We start from the raw sequence: 20,628 nt of genomic DNA, 5'->3' as shown, positions 1-20,628 counted from the left end.
CAAAAAAATCAGTATACCTCGTGAGGATCGAACCTCAGACCTTCTGATTACCGGTCAGCATGTCTTATCGGGAGCCTCTATGGTGTCACATGGTAGCACGTCTGACCAGTAATCAGAAGGTCTGAGGTTCGATCCTCAGTTGAAGTAAACTGATTTTTTGGGATGGTTTTTTCTATTTTTCTTTCTTGCTTTGTCTGGTACCTTTCATACACACGTGTTCAGGTCTTTATTTATAGAGGGAAAGTTTCAAAGCATCTCAAAGGGGGTCGTCATAAAAATGGCAAAAAAGGACATCTGTGGTGTTTCCCCTGTACTCTGCATGTTTTATTAAGGAAAAGTCATAGTACTTTCTTAAAGTAGCAAAATCTCAAGTTTCACATTTCTTGTCATTTTTTACTAGAAAATAACGTTTTAGCATCTTGATCACCCGGATAGAATACGATTTGAGTTGATGGGTCACATAATATACTATGGTAATGTAATGTAATGTAATGTAATATTCTACTCCCCTGTGTTCATGGACTCTCTTCATTCACTAAGTCATTCTTCTTCTATCTCTTATCACGATTCCACTATATTTTCTTATTGCAACATTATTATTCATATTATTATTATGTATGTATTTATGTATGTATGTATGGACAACTACCACATACTTTGACATTGCTAAATAAAAACAATTGTACTATTATTCCTTCTTTATTATGGACGTTTGTTTCTATTTTTACTCCCATAGCCGGCAGGGAGGTACATACTGTGTCTTCTATCCCCTTATCACTGTTTTCCAACATGCTTTCTGTCTTTGTCTTGGAATGAGATTACTTGGTTTTGTCCTGGCCCTGGCCGGAGTCCTAGCTCGGAGGGAAACAGTCAAATGCATAGTTATTGTTTTGGGAGATGATGTTTTTTTCCTTGTAAATCATCTCTCTGTTATGTATTATTATATTTGCTATTTTCAATGTATAATGTAAGCATTTGAGTGTATTCCTTTTTGTTGGATTTTGGGCTTGTGTCCAGATGAGACTTGTAGGTGATTTCAAACTAAGAACATTGGTGGTATGCTCTTGGAATCTACATCTGATCCCTATTTGTTCCCAGTTCCCATATGTCTTACTTTTTCTTGGGTGCTTTAATTGTAATTCTATAACTTTTTGCTATCCCATTTTCTTAGTTTTTACTGGCGCTGATATAACCTAAATGTGTTGCAAGCGCCATAAAACTCTTAAAAAAACAAAACAAAAAACATTGTATAGATAGTTCTAAGATGACATCACTCAGGTCTTTGTTTTTGTTGTTCGCCATTCGCGTTTATGAGTATGAGTAATGCTCAATGAACTGTATTAACCCGACTATAAACATTCATGGATACACACAGATTTGTGTGTTGGTCCGTTATACTTCCGGATGGCAATGTTATGAGCTTCTTAGCCAAGCGCATCCTATCTATAGATAGTACAGTCAAATGTGATTATTGGAGCATCCAAATAATTCTGCTTCATCTTTATCTTCAATTACTGGATAGGGTAGCTGGGTCTGTTAGATCTGGCAGAAAGTACCTACTTATTTAAAGGGTAGCATTCAATTGCTCTTGTCCGTTTCACGCTATTGAAACCAAAATAAACGCGGCACCATGGGTGGGCCTGCCTTATAGATCTGAAGTACGACTTTTTAAATTATACACTGCAGTACGCTTAAAATAAACTCCAGGGGATCAGAAGAAAAAAAAGGCTCATCTTATCCAAAATTCAAGGGGAGCAACCACTAAGCGACACAAAACATTTCTTTAATTTATTTGTTATCCCCCCTTTAATAAATATCTCCCAGAAAGACAGCCCAGCGTCTTGTTGAGCCTGGCTAAAATACGAAATGCCTACTTTGTAGTATAGATGATGATAGTCAAACCCCCCGCCCCCACCAATAGTTTCGTGTGATACGACAAACACAAACCCATATGTTCATGTGTGGGCTCACAAGTGTGTGTGTGTGTGTGTGTATCTATGTTTGTGATGGAATAACCTTGAATTTTTAGAAGACTGGAAAGGACTAACTACAAGACTAGTCATTGAAAAGTTGTAGTATCATATTTATTTTCAGGAAAGGTAATTTTTAATAATATTAATACCAATATCAATATTATTATTATTATTAATAATTATTTTAATAATAATAGTAATAATAACAATAATGATAATAATAATATTAATAATAATAATAATAATATTAACAATAACAATAATAACAAAACTGACCACAGGGTATGATAGAGAATAAACATTGAAAGCTTGTAATGATGAGCATGGGATAAGTAAGACGCGAGAAGAAGCGAGTCTAACCAACTACTATTGCACATAGCGCTTGAACAAGCTTATTTTAACCCAGACAGACGTGCGCTTATTTGCACGTCTGACAACCCAAATTTATTGTTAAGGGCATTGTTGTAATGGAATTAACTCTCAAACTGATGAAAAATATTTTGTCTATCAAAACAATATTATCCCGCCAGGACCTAGAAAGAAAAACAAAAAGCAATCTCAATCCTGAACAAAGAGAGAGAGCAACATGGAAAGATAAAGGGGCTAGAAAAAGTGACCATGGGAGGTCAGGAGACCTCAGCCATATGTCATACTTATGTGACCTTAAATTTGATTTACTGCCTCCAATATAAAATAAGGCAGGGAGTCACATATGTGACCCACGATGTTGAAATGTTATCATGTTCATCATAATCCTCATTGCCTTTTTCACCTTGGGTCAGGGTATCATGTTGAGGTGAACTTTATACTGAAAATTGAATCCACGAAGGAAAATATGAAACTGGTAACGTTATGTATATCATATTTAATATTGAGGAGAATGAATGAAACATCACTAGGTGAAAAAGACAATAATTTCAATTCTCTGTTCATTTTAATTTAAAATTTACCTTTTGACGTACTACCATTACCATCTTGATAGGTCAGCGTGGCTCAGCAGTACGGTCTTTGCTTTGTACCCAAAAGGTACCAAGTTCGACTACCCGCCTCGTTGTGTGGCCTTGAGCAAGTCACTTCGCCTTAGCTCACTTTGCGGCGCTGCACTGCGGCTGACGCCTGGGTTATTCCAGTCTTCCCTTGGGATAGTCCCCAAAGACAAATTTCCCCTTGGGGATGAGTAAAGGGAATTTTAATTTATTATATTTATTTATTTTTTGAGAATAAAAGTGGCACATAATGAAAGGATACATGTTGGCAGCAATGAGCCTTGCATGAAATACGAAATACAGACGAATCCTGATAAAATCAACAACAACCACGGGACCAGAGATATTGGATGACTTTAACTCACTCAATCCTAGAGATTTTCTGTGCTTTTCAAAATTGGAAAAAATGTATTAAAAAGAGCATGTACGGAGATACCTTTATTCCACTGCCATTAACATGTTCACTCTAAAAACATTAGTTTTAATACTAAGCCTATAATTTGTCTAAGAAAAATGTAATAAATAGGCATGGTGTAAAAGTAACCCCAGGTATACTACAAATATTGTCAATGTTAGGGTTGAGTGAGTTAAACACGGTTGACTTTATCCATTTTCAATGAAACAAACTTAATTAAAAGAAGAACAGAAACATTTGGGAACAACAAGAGGTGTCAACTTTTAGCAAATATTGACTTTTTAAGAGTGTTGATTTATGTGGATTCCACTGTAGCGGCATCTGCCCTCTTCCAATTCTGGTATTTCATTATCAACCCTTGGCCCAATCATTCTAGTTGGTTGATTTACAATTCAAAGCGTCATTATTATTATATTAGGCCCAGCATCTCAAAACAGTATTATGTCAGGATGACTAGGACATCTAATAATAATAATAATAATAATAATAATAATGCTGAAAACTTATATAGCGCTATAACTCCGAGACACCAGACTCTAAGCGCTTAAATTACAAATTACTTTGGCTGAAACATACTCATTCACACACACAAGCACACACACACACACACACATACACACACACACAATACAACACACAACACAAACCAAACCTATCTTGCTTCTCATACCATCTACTAAAATCGAAACAAATATGTTTTAAGCGAACGTTTAAAAATAGACAAAGATTCTTTTTCACGAATGCTCTGCGGTAAGGCGTTCCAAATAGAGGGTCCGAAATGAGAAAAGGATCTCATTCCAGCATTTTTCCGAATTCGAGGGACAACTAGTTTTGTGGAATCACTGGCCGAACGTAAGGGGCGGGGTTTTGAATATCTTTCAATTAGTTCTGAAAGGTAGGAAGGGGCAGTACCTTCAAGACAACGATACACTAAAACACAAGCTTTGAATTTAATTCTTTTCTCAACAGGCAGCCAATGCAGGTCATGAAGTAGAGGTCCGGCAGAGTCGCACCTACGCTTCATAAATACTAGTCTGGCAGCGCTGTTTTGGACAATCTGAAGACGTTTCAGATTGTATTGCGAAACGCCAAACAACAGAGCATTACAATAATCCAATTTCGATAGTACGAGGGACACAACCAGGTGCTTGGTCACATCCTCAGATATGAACCGTCTAATGGAAGCAATCTTTTTTAGTTGGAAAAAGAGAGATCTAACCAAATTATTAACCTGATGCTCCATCGACAGTCCAGAGTCTAAGAATGTGCCAAGGTTTTTCACTTTGTCAACAATTTGAATAGAGGCATCCCCCAACTTCAAATCTGTTTCACTTTTCCACTTCCTGTTCCCCACATACAGCACCTCCGTCTTATCATCATTCAGTTTCAGTCTGTTCTCATTCATCCATTTCTTAACACTTTGGATACAATTTTTACTATTGGCTGATACTTCTTGTAAATTTCTCATATTGGAAACGCAGTACAATTGCGTATCATCAGCGTATTGATGGTAAGACAGACCAAAACTTCTGATGATTTTAGACAGAGGGCCAACGTACAAAACAAAAAGAACGGGTCCAAGTACTGAACCCTGGGGAACCCCACAATCAAGAAAGATTTCCTCCGATCTATATTCATCCACCGTAATAATCTGTTTACGATTAAACAAATATGACCTAAACCATCTAAAAGTGAACTTAAAGTAGTTAAAATATGATAGGAAATATTAATTTTTGAGATTTTGTTATGTAAGAAATTGTATTTTTTCTCTACTACAACGAATAAAAATTAACCCCAGCTCTAATATTTGTGTCTTTAAATTCAATTTCCATCAATTATTTTACTCGACATAATACCGCTTTGAGATGATGATTCACATATTTTGTTTTTCCTCCCTTCTTTGTTTATTTTGAAAATATTATTGAATAAGATAAGGTAAGAATAAAAAGAGGGATCAAAGTCAAATTTTCAATTAATTCATATTTTAAGAAGTCCCGCTCAAAAGTTGCAACAGTATTTATATATATAGAAGTAGTAGTCGTCAAAATGTGTGCAAAGACTTATTAACATTTAAAGCAAAATGATACATGCAGCATAATAACAAATAAACTATAACAAACAGTGCAGCCAGGCTATCTCCACATAAAACAGATTGGGACCTGAATTGAGCGATCAAGATATTGTTGAATTTGAGATCTGTGTATTGAAATACCAAAATGGAAAAAAAAAAAAAAAAGATAAAAAATCCCGAGGTCCATAGCTTCCAGTTTTCTGTATTTGAGATTTCTTGGCTACACCGAAGTGGTAATAATATCAATAAGAATAGCCTTAGTCTGTACATCAGGGCTGATGGTGACAAAAAGTGAAATAGGAAGAACATTTTTAATGATTGCCTTTAAGCCCCAACGTTTTAGAGCAATTTAGATGATATATCATCATATCATTGACAATCTAACTGACTTCTGGTCAGTGGGAAACTGCACCTATTTGCTCCATCACACATGGGAAACTGTACCTATTTGTTCCACCACACATCAAGCCTCTCACTGCGTGAGTGAGGGAAATATAACTTTTGAAAAGGAGAATATTCCTCCTCTAACTCCAAAATGGCGGATTTCCACGGATTCGAGGAAAACCATCAGCACTTGTACATTGTGAGAGATTTTATTTTTGTTGCAAAGGATGATCATTCAAAACATACATATGCTTTAATTCATATCACCAGATTTCATAAGGAATGAGTTTATAATATGCAGAAATTAGAGTTTAAAAATTGCTAAATAGGAAGTCATTGTTTTTCAATTATTCCATTAAAAAGACATGGCTGACACATGTAGATAAGCTGAAAAACGCAAGGGATAAAGGAGAATTTTATTTATTTATTTTTCAACATTCATGCCAATAACAGGCCAGAAACAGTCTCCAAGAAGTTTATTATCTGCACTTTGCTCAATAACAAGTTAATCAAAAGAAATAATTTTATTGTACTTGGATGAAAAAAGTTGAATGATTAAAGATTTATCAAAACGCACAGAAAAGGGATTAATGAAAAGTTTTCAAAGGCAGAGATGAAAATAAAAAGATGAAACGACGAAGCTTGATGACCTTGATGAAAGCTGAAAGAGTGAATTCAGTATCATGTAATTTGTGACATAAGTTGATATTTTCAAACAATAAAATGGGGGCTGAAGAAAGTGGTGTCAAATTACTAATTTAAAAACGATGAGGAAAAGCACAAGTAATAACATGAACTTCAAATTACTTGTTTTTTGATGACATTGACTAAACAAATTCTGGTTCTCCCCAATAGCAAAACAACAACGCTTGCCATAGATGTTCTAGAGTAATTAAGTAAATGTTACCAACCAACTCAAATTAATAATAATAGTCTATTGGGCTGAAGATCGGACTGGTGCTTTCCAATGAATCTTATTAAGCTTAATTTTTAAAACGTCCAGTTTAAATTAATGTCTTCACTAATGTCTTCTGAATGACTTTTATTGTTTATCATAAACCTTGGAAAACACAAACTTCTTACCTACTTCGACTTTTAAACTCATTTTTCACGTCAAAATAATATTCTATCGGGGTGAAGCTCAGCCTGATGCTGTCCCCTGAATTTTAAGCTTAATTTTTAAAATGTCAAACTTAAATAAATGTCTTCGTTTCTGTATTTTAAGTGATTTTTGTTCTTTCTTATTGAATTTTGAAAAAAAAGCCCAAGTTATTGCTTACTTCGACTTTAAATTCAAAGAAATATTCTGGGTGTAACTCCACCTGATGCTTTTCATTGAATAGTAAGATCAATTTTTAAAATATGGAGTTTAACTCTCTGGAGTTCATATGCATGGAATAGCTAACAAATTTGTTCAATTTTCAATCATGCTGAACTCAAGAGAGTTAAATAAATGTCTTCGTTAGTGTCTTCTGTGTGATTTTTGTTTTTTATTAACCTGTGAAAAAAAAATCAACTTATTACCTTCGTCTTTAAACTCAATTTTGTTTATCTGATTCATTCTGCCATTATATCAATATCAGATTTCATATGGTGGGTCACAAATGTAAACAGCAAGGGTTCAAGAAGCTGCATCTCAAGTTAAATAACATGACTCATATTGTCTTTCACTTTCATCACATGTAAACAGATTTAACTGTTGAGTAACAAGTAACAAAATATGCATATAATAATGGCCGAAAAAAAAGCCAAAAAAACAAAAACAAAACAAAACAAAAAAACAATGAGCAAAAGAAAAAATAAAAGATATTATTTATATGATGTAAAAACAAATAAATAAATGTCAACAAAAAAACCAATTCATCATGGCCTAGTAGAGGTTGAACAAGATTACGGATAATCTCAAAACCTTTTTTCTTTGAAGGCAATTTCATTCCCCTCCCCATCTCTCTCTCTCTCTCTCTTTCCTTCTCTCCCTCATATTTTACAACTCTGCCACTTAAAGGAAGACTATATGCCTACATATTTACAAGTGTACATATGGTCTTTTTTATCCAAGACGACAGATCTGCACCCTCCTCTATCCCCTCCCTCTCTGCATCTACCCCCCCCCCCTCACCTCTCCCCACCCCATTAACTTTATCCACAATAGTACAACCCATATATTATTGATACAATTAAAGAAACTGATGCTTCATTTCCAATAAAAATGCAACAATTTTTCTATTGATTGAGATAAATAAGGGCAGTTCAACAACATTGACACAAAATAGCTGCTTTGAATTTTTAAAAAAAATTAAATAGAAACATATCTCACCATTAAATTTTCAGACTTCAATTTGTAGTTTATCATAATCATACAAATACAGTTTTGTTATGTGTTTTCTTTTCTTTATCTCATCATGGCACGAGACCAAACAAATAACAAGTATTTTCTAACTCAACAAGAGAGGATTAGATCATTATTAAGTAAACATTGATTATGAATTTGTTGGGATCTTTCGGAGGGTTAAAAAATACACGTAGCTAAATTTCTTTTATAGGGTTCGACTTAGACCACGGCAACCGCTATCTGTATCTATAAGCAGTCATCAGGTTTACAAGTCAGCAAATTGGGCAGTGCTTCAATTTTTTTTAATCATGTAAGCACAACTTCAAAAAAATAAATAAATAAATAAAGCCTTCTACACCACACATGACATTGTCAAAAATGGCTAAACTTCCAATATATGTTTATCCTGATACATCATCATTCCAATCATAACCAAATGTCTCTAGAATCAAATCTTTAAAAAAAAATAACACAAGTCATACCAAAAAAAAATGGCCCCACTTCCTATCGACTGTAAAAAAAAATAAAAAAAATATTGAAAAAGTAGATGAGAAACTTCAACTTGATTCACCACCATTCTCTCATGTTACATGCATCGTTATAATCTTATTCATCGCCTATTTTGTAAATAAAGAGAGAACCCCAAATGTCTGAATCATTTTAGTCTTTGTGAACTAAACTGAACCATTGAAGGTTTTCGTCTACTTTGCAAGGTTTTCAATAATTTTTCTTTTTTTTTTTTACTTCGAGCGTCAAGCAGCAAACAGTTGTCTTTTCCTGTCTGGATTAAACTTGCAAACGTTCACCATTCGTTTACCGGGTGTCCCTGGCCAGCCAGCCTAGAACCTTCCACAAGACATAACCAAAAATCACCGGGTACAAGACAAACTCTCTCTGGGCCCTTTTCTTGTGTTCCTCCTCTATCACATGGACACGTCTGGCAAGTTTGGACATCTGTGTGATACATATATACAAAAAAAAATAAAAGATGGATGAGTTTGACTGATGATGATGATAGATGAGTAAGATAGATATAAGAAGAAGAAATAAAAGATAATAATAAATAATATAATAAAATAATAATAATAATAATAATAATAATAATAAAATAATAATAATAATAATAAATAAAAGAAAAAAGAAGAAGATTAGAAAGAGAGAAGAAGAAGGAGAAGAAGGAAAGAAGAAAAAGAAGAGAGAGAGAGAGAGAAGAAGAGAGAGAGAGAGAGAGAGAGAGAGAGAGAAGAGAGAAGAGAAGAGAGAGAGAAGAGAGAGAGAGAAGAGAGAGAAGAAAAGAAAGAGAGAAGAGAGAAAAGAAGAGAGAAGAGAGAGAGAGAGAGAACAAGAAAGAAGAGAGAGAGAGGAAGAGAGAGAGAGAGAGAGAGAGAGAGAGGAGAAGAAGAAGAGAAGAAGAGAAAGAAAAGAGAGAGAGAGAGAGAGAGAGAGAGAGAGAGAGAGAGAGAGAGAGAGAGAGAGAGAGAGAGAGAGAGAGAGAGAGAGAACGAGAAAAAGAGAGAGAGAGACAGAGAGAGAGAGAGAGAGAGAGAGAGAGAGAGAGAGACAGACAGACAGACAGACAGACCTGAGTCCTGAGTAGGGTGACTTCATCCTCTTCATTCAGCAACAGGGAGTCATGTGGGTTGACACCAGGGTCATATGGGGATGGAGGGACACTGGAAGGGAGGGAGAAAAAACAACAAAGAAGTTTGATTAAACAAGGAGAAAAAATATTCAACTTAAAAAATCTAATAATAACAACAAAACAGTAATAATAAATAAATAAATAATAATAATAATAATAATAAAATAATAATAATAATAATAATAATAATAATAATAATAATAATAATAATAATAATAAGACACTATCACTATCATCATTCATTGCCCCACTCAACTTTTGTGTTAAAGAGTACCAGGCTATGGACATCATTGTTTGTACTAAAAGGATGAAAATAAAAAAAATAAAAAACACACAAAAAAAAAAACATGGTGACTTATTGTGATGTATAAAATGGAAATTTGGGTCTACTTGGCCCTCTGATTAATAACAATAAATAAGGCCTTTGGAACGCCCACTTACTGAAAAAGGCGAAAAATGATATAAATACAATATCTATTCATTCCTAGATGTGAAAAGTGTCTTTACCTAAGACACAAAAAAAAAAATGCCAGGTCCAGATTTTTCTATCATTGTCAACAGCACCATCATTGGCTCGCAGAATATTGCTATGTCTTATGACAAAGTCGACCAGTGTTGAACTTTGACAGAGACAACGATGCTAACAATAATAATAATAATAATAATAATAATAATAATGCACATTTATATTGCGCAACCTATCCCCCTGGTTGGAGGCTCTGGGCACATTATGACCTTCACACACAATGAAATAGGTATATGAATGAGTATTTGGTTAAAGAAAGTGATGGATATTGGGCAGCTATGTGGTCTTGGGATATGATACTCGCCTTTGGACTAGAAGGTCCAGGGTTCAAGTCCTACTCTGAGTCTGAGCACCCATGGTTGAGTCCTTGGGGAAGAAAAAAGGCTCTTTTTTATTCACATTCTCAAACCGTACTCGATGCAAAATGAGTACCTGGCCTTTAACGACATTAGTTAATATCACCTAAAAGGCATCCTGATTCGTCCTACAGGTTAAATGTTGCCGTTGCGTGGGGAACTCTTGTAAAGCTTTTTGTTCACAGAAGTTGAGCAGAAGTTGACTACAAAGAGTGTTGTCAAATCTAAATTATCAACAGCTCATCTGTTGACAGATTATACTTACACATGCCCATTTGATATCGTTGACACCACAGGATATTTTGATGTCTCTGTTGTCTCTGCGTTCTGTTCATCCTCTACAACTGGGAAGGACTCCTCCATGGTCAGGGTCCTGGGTGGAGTGAGAAGCCCCACATATGACAGGGCCTCTGAATTGACCGGCTCTTGGGGCCTTAAGTGGAGGGCCAGGTCTGATTTCACCCCTATATGTTGGTTGTCTCCTGTAGGTGTATGGATTTGGGTGGGGTGGGGTGGAGAGAAGTAACGAACAAAATAAAAATAGATTACAAAAAATTAGAAAGAGTAAAAATAAATTTTGTAAAGAAAGTTTAATAATTGTTAAGTAAACTTAAAGGGTGTTTTGTGACAAGACCCTTTAAAATTGATTGGCTGATGAAAGAAGATGAGCCCTAAATATCAAACTGTGGCAAAAAATGACATAAGGCCAAAGATATAGTCTATATATCTTTATCATACAAACGTATTTCTCTCAGCTTAAGGAAAGAGACCACATGTGCCTACAAATTGCAAGTACAAATAGTCTTTTTATTCCCCCCCCCCCCCCCCCCCCCCCCCTTACAACGGCAGATTTGTAGATGAGGTCTTAAAAGACTCTTCCACAAAAAAAAATATATCATAGATAACTTATAACAGTGAACGTTTACATCTATGTCTCATTTTATTATCATATAAGGTATTGACTATAAACTGGCCATTTGAGTTGTAATGACTATGGAAAAATTATTTCATATCCGTAAATGCAAAATATTCCCATTTTATGATGAACAACACTCAATTTATTTCCCTCCCCCCCCCCCCCTGAAATAAGTATCTCTAACTCTCAATATCTTTTTAACGGTATCAAAACTTTATTTTACTAAATTTCTACCATAACTTTAGTAATACGTAATTTTGTTGTGTAATGTGCTAATCAAAAGGAGAACAAAAATTTATTTTTAAAAAGTAATGCAGAAAACCCATAAGTCTATAAAGGAGGAATTTGTTAAAAATAAACTTAAACTATTGCTTTGACTGTAAAGTAAACGTCGAGCACAAAATGGGCATGGGTTCATTCTTATTCTAAAGATTTATATAATCCAAAGTGCAAAAGAGTTATTTATATAATAGGTAGAAATGGGACAGGGGGGGGATTATTGGGAAGGATAGAAACTTTATTTATTAATTGAGTTTGGTAAGAAATAGCAACCCCGTGAGCCAGGACGAGGTGACTTGCTCAAGACCACACAACACACTGGGTGTGATTTGAACCCAGTACCTTTGTGAGGTGCAGAACATATAGCTAAGTCTTTATGCCCCAATTTCCTTGTCGCAACGCAGGTTGTTGAATCTGAGTTCAACAGTATTCTGATCACACCAAGATTCACCTTGAAAGTGACCCAAAAATTGAACATAGTTTTAAGCCAGGTATTTTTGGGGATTTCATGGATATCAGTTCACAACCATCTAAATGAAGTGGGTTCTAAACCTAGACTATAATAATCTAAAAGGGAAAGACAACTGCCAAGGACTTTCACCAGAGTGTCTTCTATATCTCACTTCAATCTAAAAAGTCGAGATCAAATGTCAACTGAAAGATTTGAGGCAAAACAAATATAAAAGGTAAGCCAAGGGACCACGTTTTATTTGTTATAATCCCTTGGTGTAATCAACACGAATAACCTCTAGAAATTCATTTTAAAAAAACAAAAACACTATACACTGAATTAATTTAATTTTCTTTCGAAATAAAACAAAAACATGAAGAAGTCGGATTCAAGAAGTCACTGGATCTGTCCATGCTGTCGTCATTCATCAAAAGCATCAATAAATTTGCAAAAGCTAATACTAATACAAATTTACTTAAACGTCCTTTAAATTTTGAAACCTTATCATCATATTTTCCATTTACTCAGTTGTCAATTTGAGTAAGAGACAACGGAAAAAAAACCAAAAAAACAAGAATAAAACAAGCCCTTTAGGCAACGATGAATATTTCATAAGAATACTACAAATATAAGCAACCTTTCTCCTTGGAGCCGACTTTCTCAACGAGCTGAACATCAACCACTCAAAAAGGATATCTCAAACAATTCCATGTCTCCCTACAACAATAGATGTCCAACTTGTCAATGGAAACAAAAATTAAGTCTAAATTTCACCATTTATAAAATCTTAAAATGACGACTAAAATTCTGAATTTTTAAAATTCAATGAAAAAGAAAAAAAAAAGTATATATACTAGCAAAAATAAATCACTTTGATTTGATTGTTTCTTTAATGAACAATGATTTTCCCAGTTAGCTTTTAAACTTAAAGATCTCTAAATAGCTTGTCAATAAGTGTCATTATTTCAAAACTCTCTAAAAATGAGAAATGGTGATTATGAACAAAAGGTAAATAATGTCGTCGGGGAATTGAGAAATAAAAATCCCATATCGAAATTTGCCCTTACTGAAAATAAATAAATTAATTAAAAGAAAAATAAACAAATAGCAAGAGTGTAATTTGATAATATTAGAATTACAACAGATGCACTTTCATTTACTATAGTGTTTTATGTATGTAATAATGATATTTAATAATATTTATTCATTCTTGTAATTTATATTTGTAAACCCAATTTCCTTATAAATAATTATAGTTTATTTATTCAAGTTTGCTTATTCCCCCCCTAAGGTTCAACTAAATCAAATCAGTTTGAGATATCAGAACAACAATGTAATAATCACAATACAAACAAACCAAATCTTCACTTTTAATCGATTTTCTACGATTGTCATAGGCAGTGCATGAATCATCAAGTCTGCGAAAACGAACGTTCTGAACTATTCGCCTGTTTTTTTCAGAGGACGAGGCAGTACTACAATCTTCAAAAGAGTAAGAGCTGTCAGAATCCTCGTGTTTGCCCAGGTGAAAATCTGGAGTTCTTAATCGGATGGTCGGTGACTTGCGAGATGTGTTCAGTTTCTCATCCACTAAGGGGTGATAAAATAATATGTTGTATAGAGTTGTGAGTATGGATCACGTTTATTCCCATGTATGTGTGTTTGTGTAAGTGAATGAGCAAGAATGCGCTGAAAAGAATTCTTCTGAGTAATGAGAAACATGAGATTTCTAAATCATAAAACTCACAGAGAGCTATTTCCTAGTATTTAGCCTTTGTTATCGGACATTGATCAACCTCAAAGTACCCTGCAACAGATTTAACTTAGATCCAGCAATCAATTCACCAGAATTAAGTAAATTGAAGGCTCTACTGTATATGAGCAACTTACCCCTCACAGCGTGTATGTCTAAAAGGCCAAACAGTATGCAAGTGACAAACTGGACATTTTTAAGCTTTTGTCTCACATAAAAATTCAGTTGGAGTTTTAGTTTGTGAAAAAAAAAAAAAGAGAGAAAAATGAGGGGTTTTTTCAAAACCTATCACTATTTTTCAAGATTTTGTTTTTGATCTATTGATTTAATAGATTTTGGACTTATGATAAAATTTTGAAATCTCAAGATTACATTGTTTCCATGGAGATGGCTTCATTCGTAGTGTAGAAAAAAAATTGGTCTAGAATTCAAGACTTGTGGTGTCTTCGAAAATCGCAGTTGATGACTTTATTTCATGAATTGCTTTAATTAAACCTTTTTGCTTGAGATTTACCAATATTGTTTAGTGGGCTTTTAGTCCAGTATTTAGGTTTCAGTTGGCGAGAGAAGAAAGCTGCATCCCAACAGTTCATATCAACTTATTTTGGCTTTATTCGGATTCCTTAAATAATACCTTTAATAACCTTATGTGTAGTTGAAAAGGAAATATTTGGCCTTTCACAAAATACATTGGATTTTACAATTCCTAGAGAGATTGAAAGACCAATCTCTTTTTCAATTCAATTTATAGTGACACCCATCAAAGTGATTCTCGTGTTTGACAATTGTATCAAACTTATTTTAACATATTTCCTCATAACGATGCCAAAGCGTTATTGTAATTCATCAAAATGTATATTTTATAATATATTTATTTATGCATGTTTACATGGTGCTATATCTACATTATTTATTATTTATTTATACATTCAAATACCATGCTTTATTTTTACTTTTCATCAACCGGTGTCGGCTATGTGCAATCCTTCCCAATCTATTTTCAAAATACATAACAAAACCATTACGTATAAAAGTTTGTTTTTATAGTTAGCTTCGTAGTTTCATCAATTAGTTCTCTCCAAAATCTATTTATTTATTAAAGTTTACATTGTGCTATATCTACATTATTTATATATTTATACATTCAAATTTACTTTTTATCAACCTGGTCTGGCTATGTTCAATCCTTCACCATCTATTTTCAAAATTCTATTTACATAACAAATCCATTATTACAACTCTATTCTACTTTCATGTCCGATTTTTATAGCATTGCTTGTAACTGCTGTATATTTTATGAATATTTTATTATATTTGATGTTTATTTTGTTTTTAATTAGCTTCATTTTCCATCAATTCATGACAGTGTATAAATCTGTGCTAATATAACGATGAATGATGTGTAACATGATAATTTCCATTCAGGATCAATAAAGTATATCTTATGTTCAGGCGCTATTGGCATTTAAAATAGAAGGGAATATTCTCCTTTTTATTGTCACAAACTATTATTTATTTAGCAATGCGTGTGTTTTTATATAACAGTAATAATCCTTAAATGTTTTTTTAAAAATCCAATCACAGTATTGCTTCATATGAATGTTTTTAATCCGTACAGCAAAAATGTCCAGTGTTGCTGAAAGAGGATGATGATGATGATGATGATGATGATGATGATGATGATGATGATGATGATGATGACAGCATCATGATAGCACAAGACTCTGATAACATCCTTCCTACCTGCGACAAGAATTCTATCTGGCACTGTCATGCCGTTATAAGGGTATCCCTTCCCACCACTATCACCAGGCATGTTGGACATGGGATTGTCTCGGTCATCGGCAGCTGAACTCATGGCAATTCTAGAAGGAGGGAAGAATAAAATATAACAATAAAGGAATTTAAATATAATATACCTGAACAGTCGGCCTGAATAACACAAGTGCTACAAGGAGATTGGGCATAAAAGGAATTAAATAATTTATGGACGGCTTAAATTTACTTTTTTAAAAAAAGAAAAGAAGTTAATGTTTTGGGTTTTAGTTCTATCTCAGTAGTAAATAGGAAACTATTCCTAACTATTTTTATAAAACCCTCATCCTTTTCTATTAAAGACTATTATGCTCTTCACAATGCTTGGTACTTATTCCTCAAGCAGGCCGCGGGGATCAAATATCAACCTCATACATTAAAAGTTGCCGTAGTGTAAACATCCCTGACCTTTTAACCAACCCCCTTTCATCCCTTTAAACATTGGTCACTCCCTAAATACTGAGTTAGTAGGCTACTCATTTAAACTGATATGTGTTGTGAAATGCCTTTACACAGGACAAAAATGCCAAAGCCAGAAATATATGGGGATTTTACTTGTTAGCACCTATCAATCAGACTACACTCACTTTTCTTTCATTTAGACTTATCTTATATTTGTAACACAGTGCCCAAATATCTGGTGTTAATTTTGGAAAAAAAAACCTGATCCTAAAAATTAAAAAATTGGATTCAATTTAATTTTTAAAGGGATGAACGAGATAACTATTCATAACACATAGTTTTTGCCCTATATGAATTGCCAATTAAGAATGCTTTAGAATTGGTACAGTGAAGTTCAATTTTAACATCTTAGTAGACTGCCCATGCTTCGCTACGGAACATCTTAAGGGCTATGAAAGAAATACATGAACATTTCTGGAGAGGGGGAAGCTTCCTCTTCATGACCAAAAACTAATGCTTGCTGATTACGTGCATGAAATCTAAATCGATGATTTTTTCATTGCAGTTGTGTTTTTTTTACCATCTTGTTTCAATCTATTCTACTTTTTACATTATTATGCTACCTATAGGGAATGAGATTAGCGGAAGAGTAGCGTCCCTTGATTGGACGTCACAGGTGGAGAAGTTATTTGTAAACAAACCAACTACAAGACAAGTGCTCCAAATGCAAAATTTATTATTCATATTTCTGTACAAAAATGCATAACGTTGATTATGATATGCATTTTTGTACAGAAATATGAATAATAAATTTTTTATTTGGAGCGCTTGGCTTGTAGTTGGTTTATTTACAAATAACTTCTCCACCGGTGACGTCCAATCAAGGGACGCTACTCTTCCGCTAATCTCATTCCCTATCTATCTTGATGGATCAATCTAGACTACTAATTTAAATTTTGACATTATTTGAAGGTAGAAAAGTGAAAAAAACTAAAACTGAAGTTTTAAAACTAAAATGAGCTGAACACCACACGTTTGTATTCTTTTATAAATGAACAAGAAAGAAAGGAATACAAAAATGACCAACCTTTCTGGTACTTGCATTTGACTACTAATTTGAGAGATGAAATCTGGGTCATAAGATTTGGGATGGACATCACTGTAATCAGAAGGCATACTGTGATCTGGTATTCTTATGCCGCCAGTCTGAAAAATGAAATACATTTTTAAAAATTCAGATTGAAATTAGAAAAAAAAATTATTTTTTTTTAAAAAGCAGGGGGGGGGGCAGGATTTTAGAATTATACAGATGTAATATTGGTAAGTACTCTATTTAATATAACCGAACACAATCCAAGCTTTGTGTACAATAAAAACTACTGCATCCTGGGCATAAACATTTTACCAAGTCTGATGAACCAAAAACATGGACATTTCTAATATAAAACTAGATAAAGATTCTTTTCAAGGGAGTGAGTTACCCATTATTATTATTATTATTATTATTATTATTATTATTATTATTATTAAATTATTATTATCATCAGAATAATAATGCTGAAAACTTATATAGCGCTATAACTCCGAAACACCAGACTCTAAGCGCTTAAATTACAAATTACTTTGGCTGAAAACATAATCATTTACACACACAAGCACACACACACATAAACATACAACACACAACACAAACCAAACTTATCTTGCTTCTCATACCATCTACTAAAATCGAAACAGATATGTTTTAAGCGAACGTTTAAAAATAGACAAAGATTCTTTTTCACGAATGCTCTGCGGTAAGGCGTTCCAAATAGAGGGTCCGAAATGAGAAAAGGATCTCATTCCAGCATTTTTCCGAATTTGAGGGACAACTAGTTTTGTGGAATCCCTGGCCGAACGTAAGGGGCAGGGTTTTGAATATCTTTCAATTAGTTCCGAAAGGTAGGAAGGGGCAGTACCTTCAAGACAACATCATCATTGATATTATTATTATTATCATTATATAACATTTTTATTTACAAAAACAAGTAAATTATTTTACGTACGTTAGTTTAAAAAAAGAAAATCATTATCTATAAGTGCGGCTATGTGGTCTAGTGGTATGACATTCGCTTTCGGATCGGAAGGTCCTGGGTTCGAGCCTCGCTCGGCGCATAGTTGAGTCCTTGGAAAAGACTCTTTACTCACATTCTCTCACCGTACTCAGGTGTAAAATGAGTACCTGGCCGTTAACAGCGTTGTCTTTGTCCGAAAAATTGTAATATCGCCTAACAGGCGCCATGTCTCGTCCTACATGTTAAATGTTGCTGTTGACCAGGGACCCCTTGTAAAGCGCATTGAGCACGTTAAGTGGATATTGCGCTATATAAAAGCTCAATTAAAAAATTAAGGGGCATCTCAACATGGCACAGCTGTAACTGTATGGTTTCTCTATGTATCGTAATACAGAAGGTACTGACACTGGTATGAGTTAGACTCTCTGAGTTTCCCAAAGTTTATGGCCTTGAGCATATCATCTCGCCCTACTAACTCACTATGTTGTGTTGTCATGGTGGCAGATTGATGAAAGTCCTTAAATGGGGGGGTGGCATTAGTAAAGAAAGAAAGAAAAAAAAGGCAGCAGAGAAGGAGGAGAGGGACTTATGTAGGCTTTCCATGGAGTCTGGTTGCACTAGATCCTACGAACACTGTGCTTACAAGGAAATGAAGTAAATGATAAAAAAGCACACAAAAGTTTGAGTAACCAGGTCTAATGCTGATTTGACATAAGGTATTATTCACCACAGGTTGAATCCCCAATCCTAGCAGAGCCCCCCCCCCCCCCCCCCCCCATTCCTATTGAAAGGAGGTTTAGTAAGCTACTATCCCTCGAATGATATGTTGTTTGGTCAAATTTTCACTTTTAATTGATATTTTATTCTAATTTATTTTCATATTTCAATGTGCATTGCAAACATAATGAACAAAACATTCTCAACACACAAAGACTGGGACATAAACAGCGGTGTCCTAATTACAATACAAAAACCAGGAAAAACGAAAGGACCCGTAAACAACCTGCGCCCAATAACATTACTGAATACCATAAGAAAAACACTGTCAACTATTGTCCTCAACAGAATTAGACCGAAAATAGAAAATTATCTATCACATAGCCAAAGCGGGTTTCGCCAAGACCGAAGCACATCGGACGTTGTATGGACACATAAATGGTTGGCAGCAAAGGCACTCAAAGAAAACATATCCATAACAATAACCGGAATCGATATGTCCGCAGCCTTTGATACGATCGACAGAGGAAAACTTTTGGAGATATTAACAGACATAGTTGACGAAGACGAGCTCCGAATAATCCAATTTCTCCTCAGCAACACAAAGATACAACCAAGGATATACGGGGCCACAAAACAGACGCAGTTCGAAAGTAACATCGGGACCCCCCAAGGAGATAGTCTGAGCCCGATTCTGTTCACAATATACTTAGAACACGCTCTGAAAGAAGTTCGAAAAGTCATTCCAAAACCAACGACTCATATTGAGAATGCAATCCCTAGAGAAATCGCCTATGCAGATGATGTAGATTTTATTGGATCAACACCAGCAAATATAGACATCATACAAAATACCCTCATGAAATATAACCTCCAAGTCAATGCCAATAAAACCGAATTTACAACAATATCGAGGAACAAAGAGGAATGGAAAAGAACAAAGAAAGTCGGCTCACTAATTGGAGACACCGAGGATGTACAAAGAAGAAAACAGCTATCAAACGCCGCACTCAGTAAACTCACCAATGTATGGATTAGAGGTGACAAAATAAAGAGAAAAACCAAACTGAAACTGTACCATGCTCTTGTAAAACCGGTACTTCTGTATAACTGCGGCACTTGGGCGTTGACAAAATCCGAAGAAGAACATCTGGATGCCTTCCATCGCACACAGCTAAGAAGGGTACTGGACATCAAATACCCCAAAAAGACCTCAAATGAATCACTCTATAAGATCACAAAAGAAAGACCAATCTCCCTTGACATTTTACAACAACGATGGCAACTTTTCGGTCACATACTACGCAGGGACAAAAACATACCAGCAAACCAAGCCATGTCGGGATACTTCCAAAAACACGGGAACCTTTTCAGAGGAAGACCGATCACAACACTCCCCGTGATCCTAAACAAAAACCTCACAACACTTGGACAAAGCATTAGTCTCATAACGGCAGGGGACCTTGAAAATCTGAGAACCCTAGCAGAGGACCGGCAATATTGGAGACACCTCACACAGGAAATACTGGAAACAGCCAAGGCGACCCGATCTTTCG

At 34.7% G+C, this 20,628-nt stretch overlaps 1 protein-coding gene across 1 annotated transcript in view; it reads right to left on the bottom strand.

Annotated features, from left to right (window-relative positions):
- Positions 1 to 6,036: 6,036 nt before the first annotated feature.
- LOC144957379 (mitochondrial fission factor-like) overlaps positions 6,037 to 20,628 on the bottom strand; it is a 15,715-nt gene continuing 1,123 nt past the window's right edge. Inside the window, exons 2-6 of the mRNA XM_078888612.1 lie at positions 17,389 to 17,507; positions 15,828 to 15,949; positions 10,951 to 11,167; positions 9,744 to 9,834; positions 6,037 to 9,115 (exon numbers count right to left, since the gene is read on the bottom strand). Coding sequence (XP_078744738.1) covers positions 8,975 to 9,115; positions 9,744 to 9,834; positions 10,951 to 11,167; positions 15,828 to 15,949; positions 17,389 to 17,507 — 690 coding nt within the window. The 3' untranslated portion in view covers positions 6,037 to 8,974. The remainder of the gene's footprint in view (positions 9,116 to 9,743; positions 9,835 to 10,950; positions 11,168 to 15,827; positions 15,950 to 17,388; positions 17,508 to 20,628) is intronic.

The sequence above is a fragment of the Berghia stephanieae genome, chromosome 11, assembly GCF_034508935.2.
Source record: "Berghia stephanieae isolate SIO BIC M18660-M18661 chromosome 11, UCSD_Bste_1.3, whole genome shotgun sequence".
Classification (NCBI taxonomy): domain Eukaryota; kingdom Metazoa; phylum Mollusca; class Gastropoda; order Nudibranchia; family Aeolidiidae; genus Berghia; species Berghia stephanieae.
Note: the sequence above shows the minus strand (reverse complement) of the source record. Positions and strands in the feature narration are given on the sequence as shown.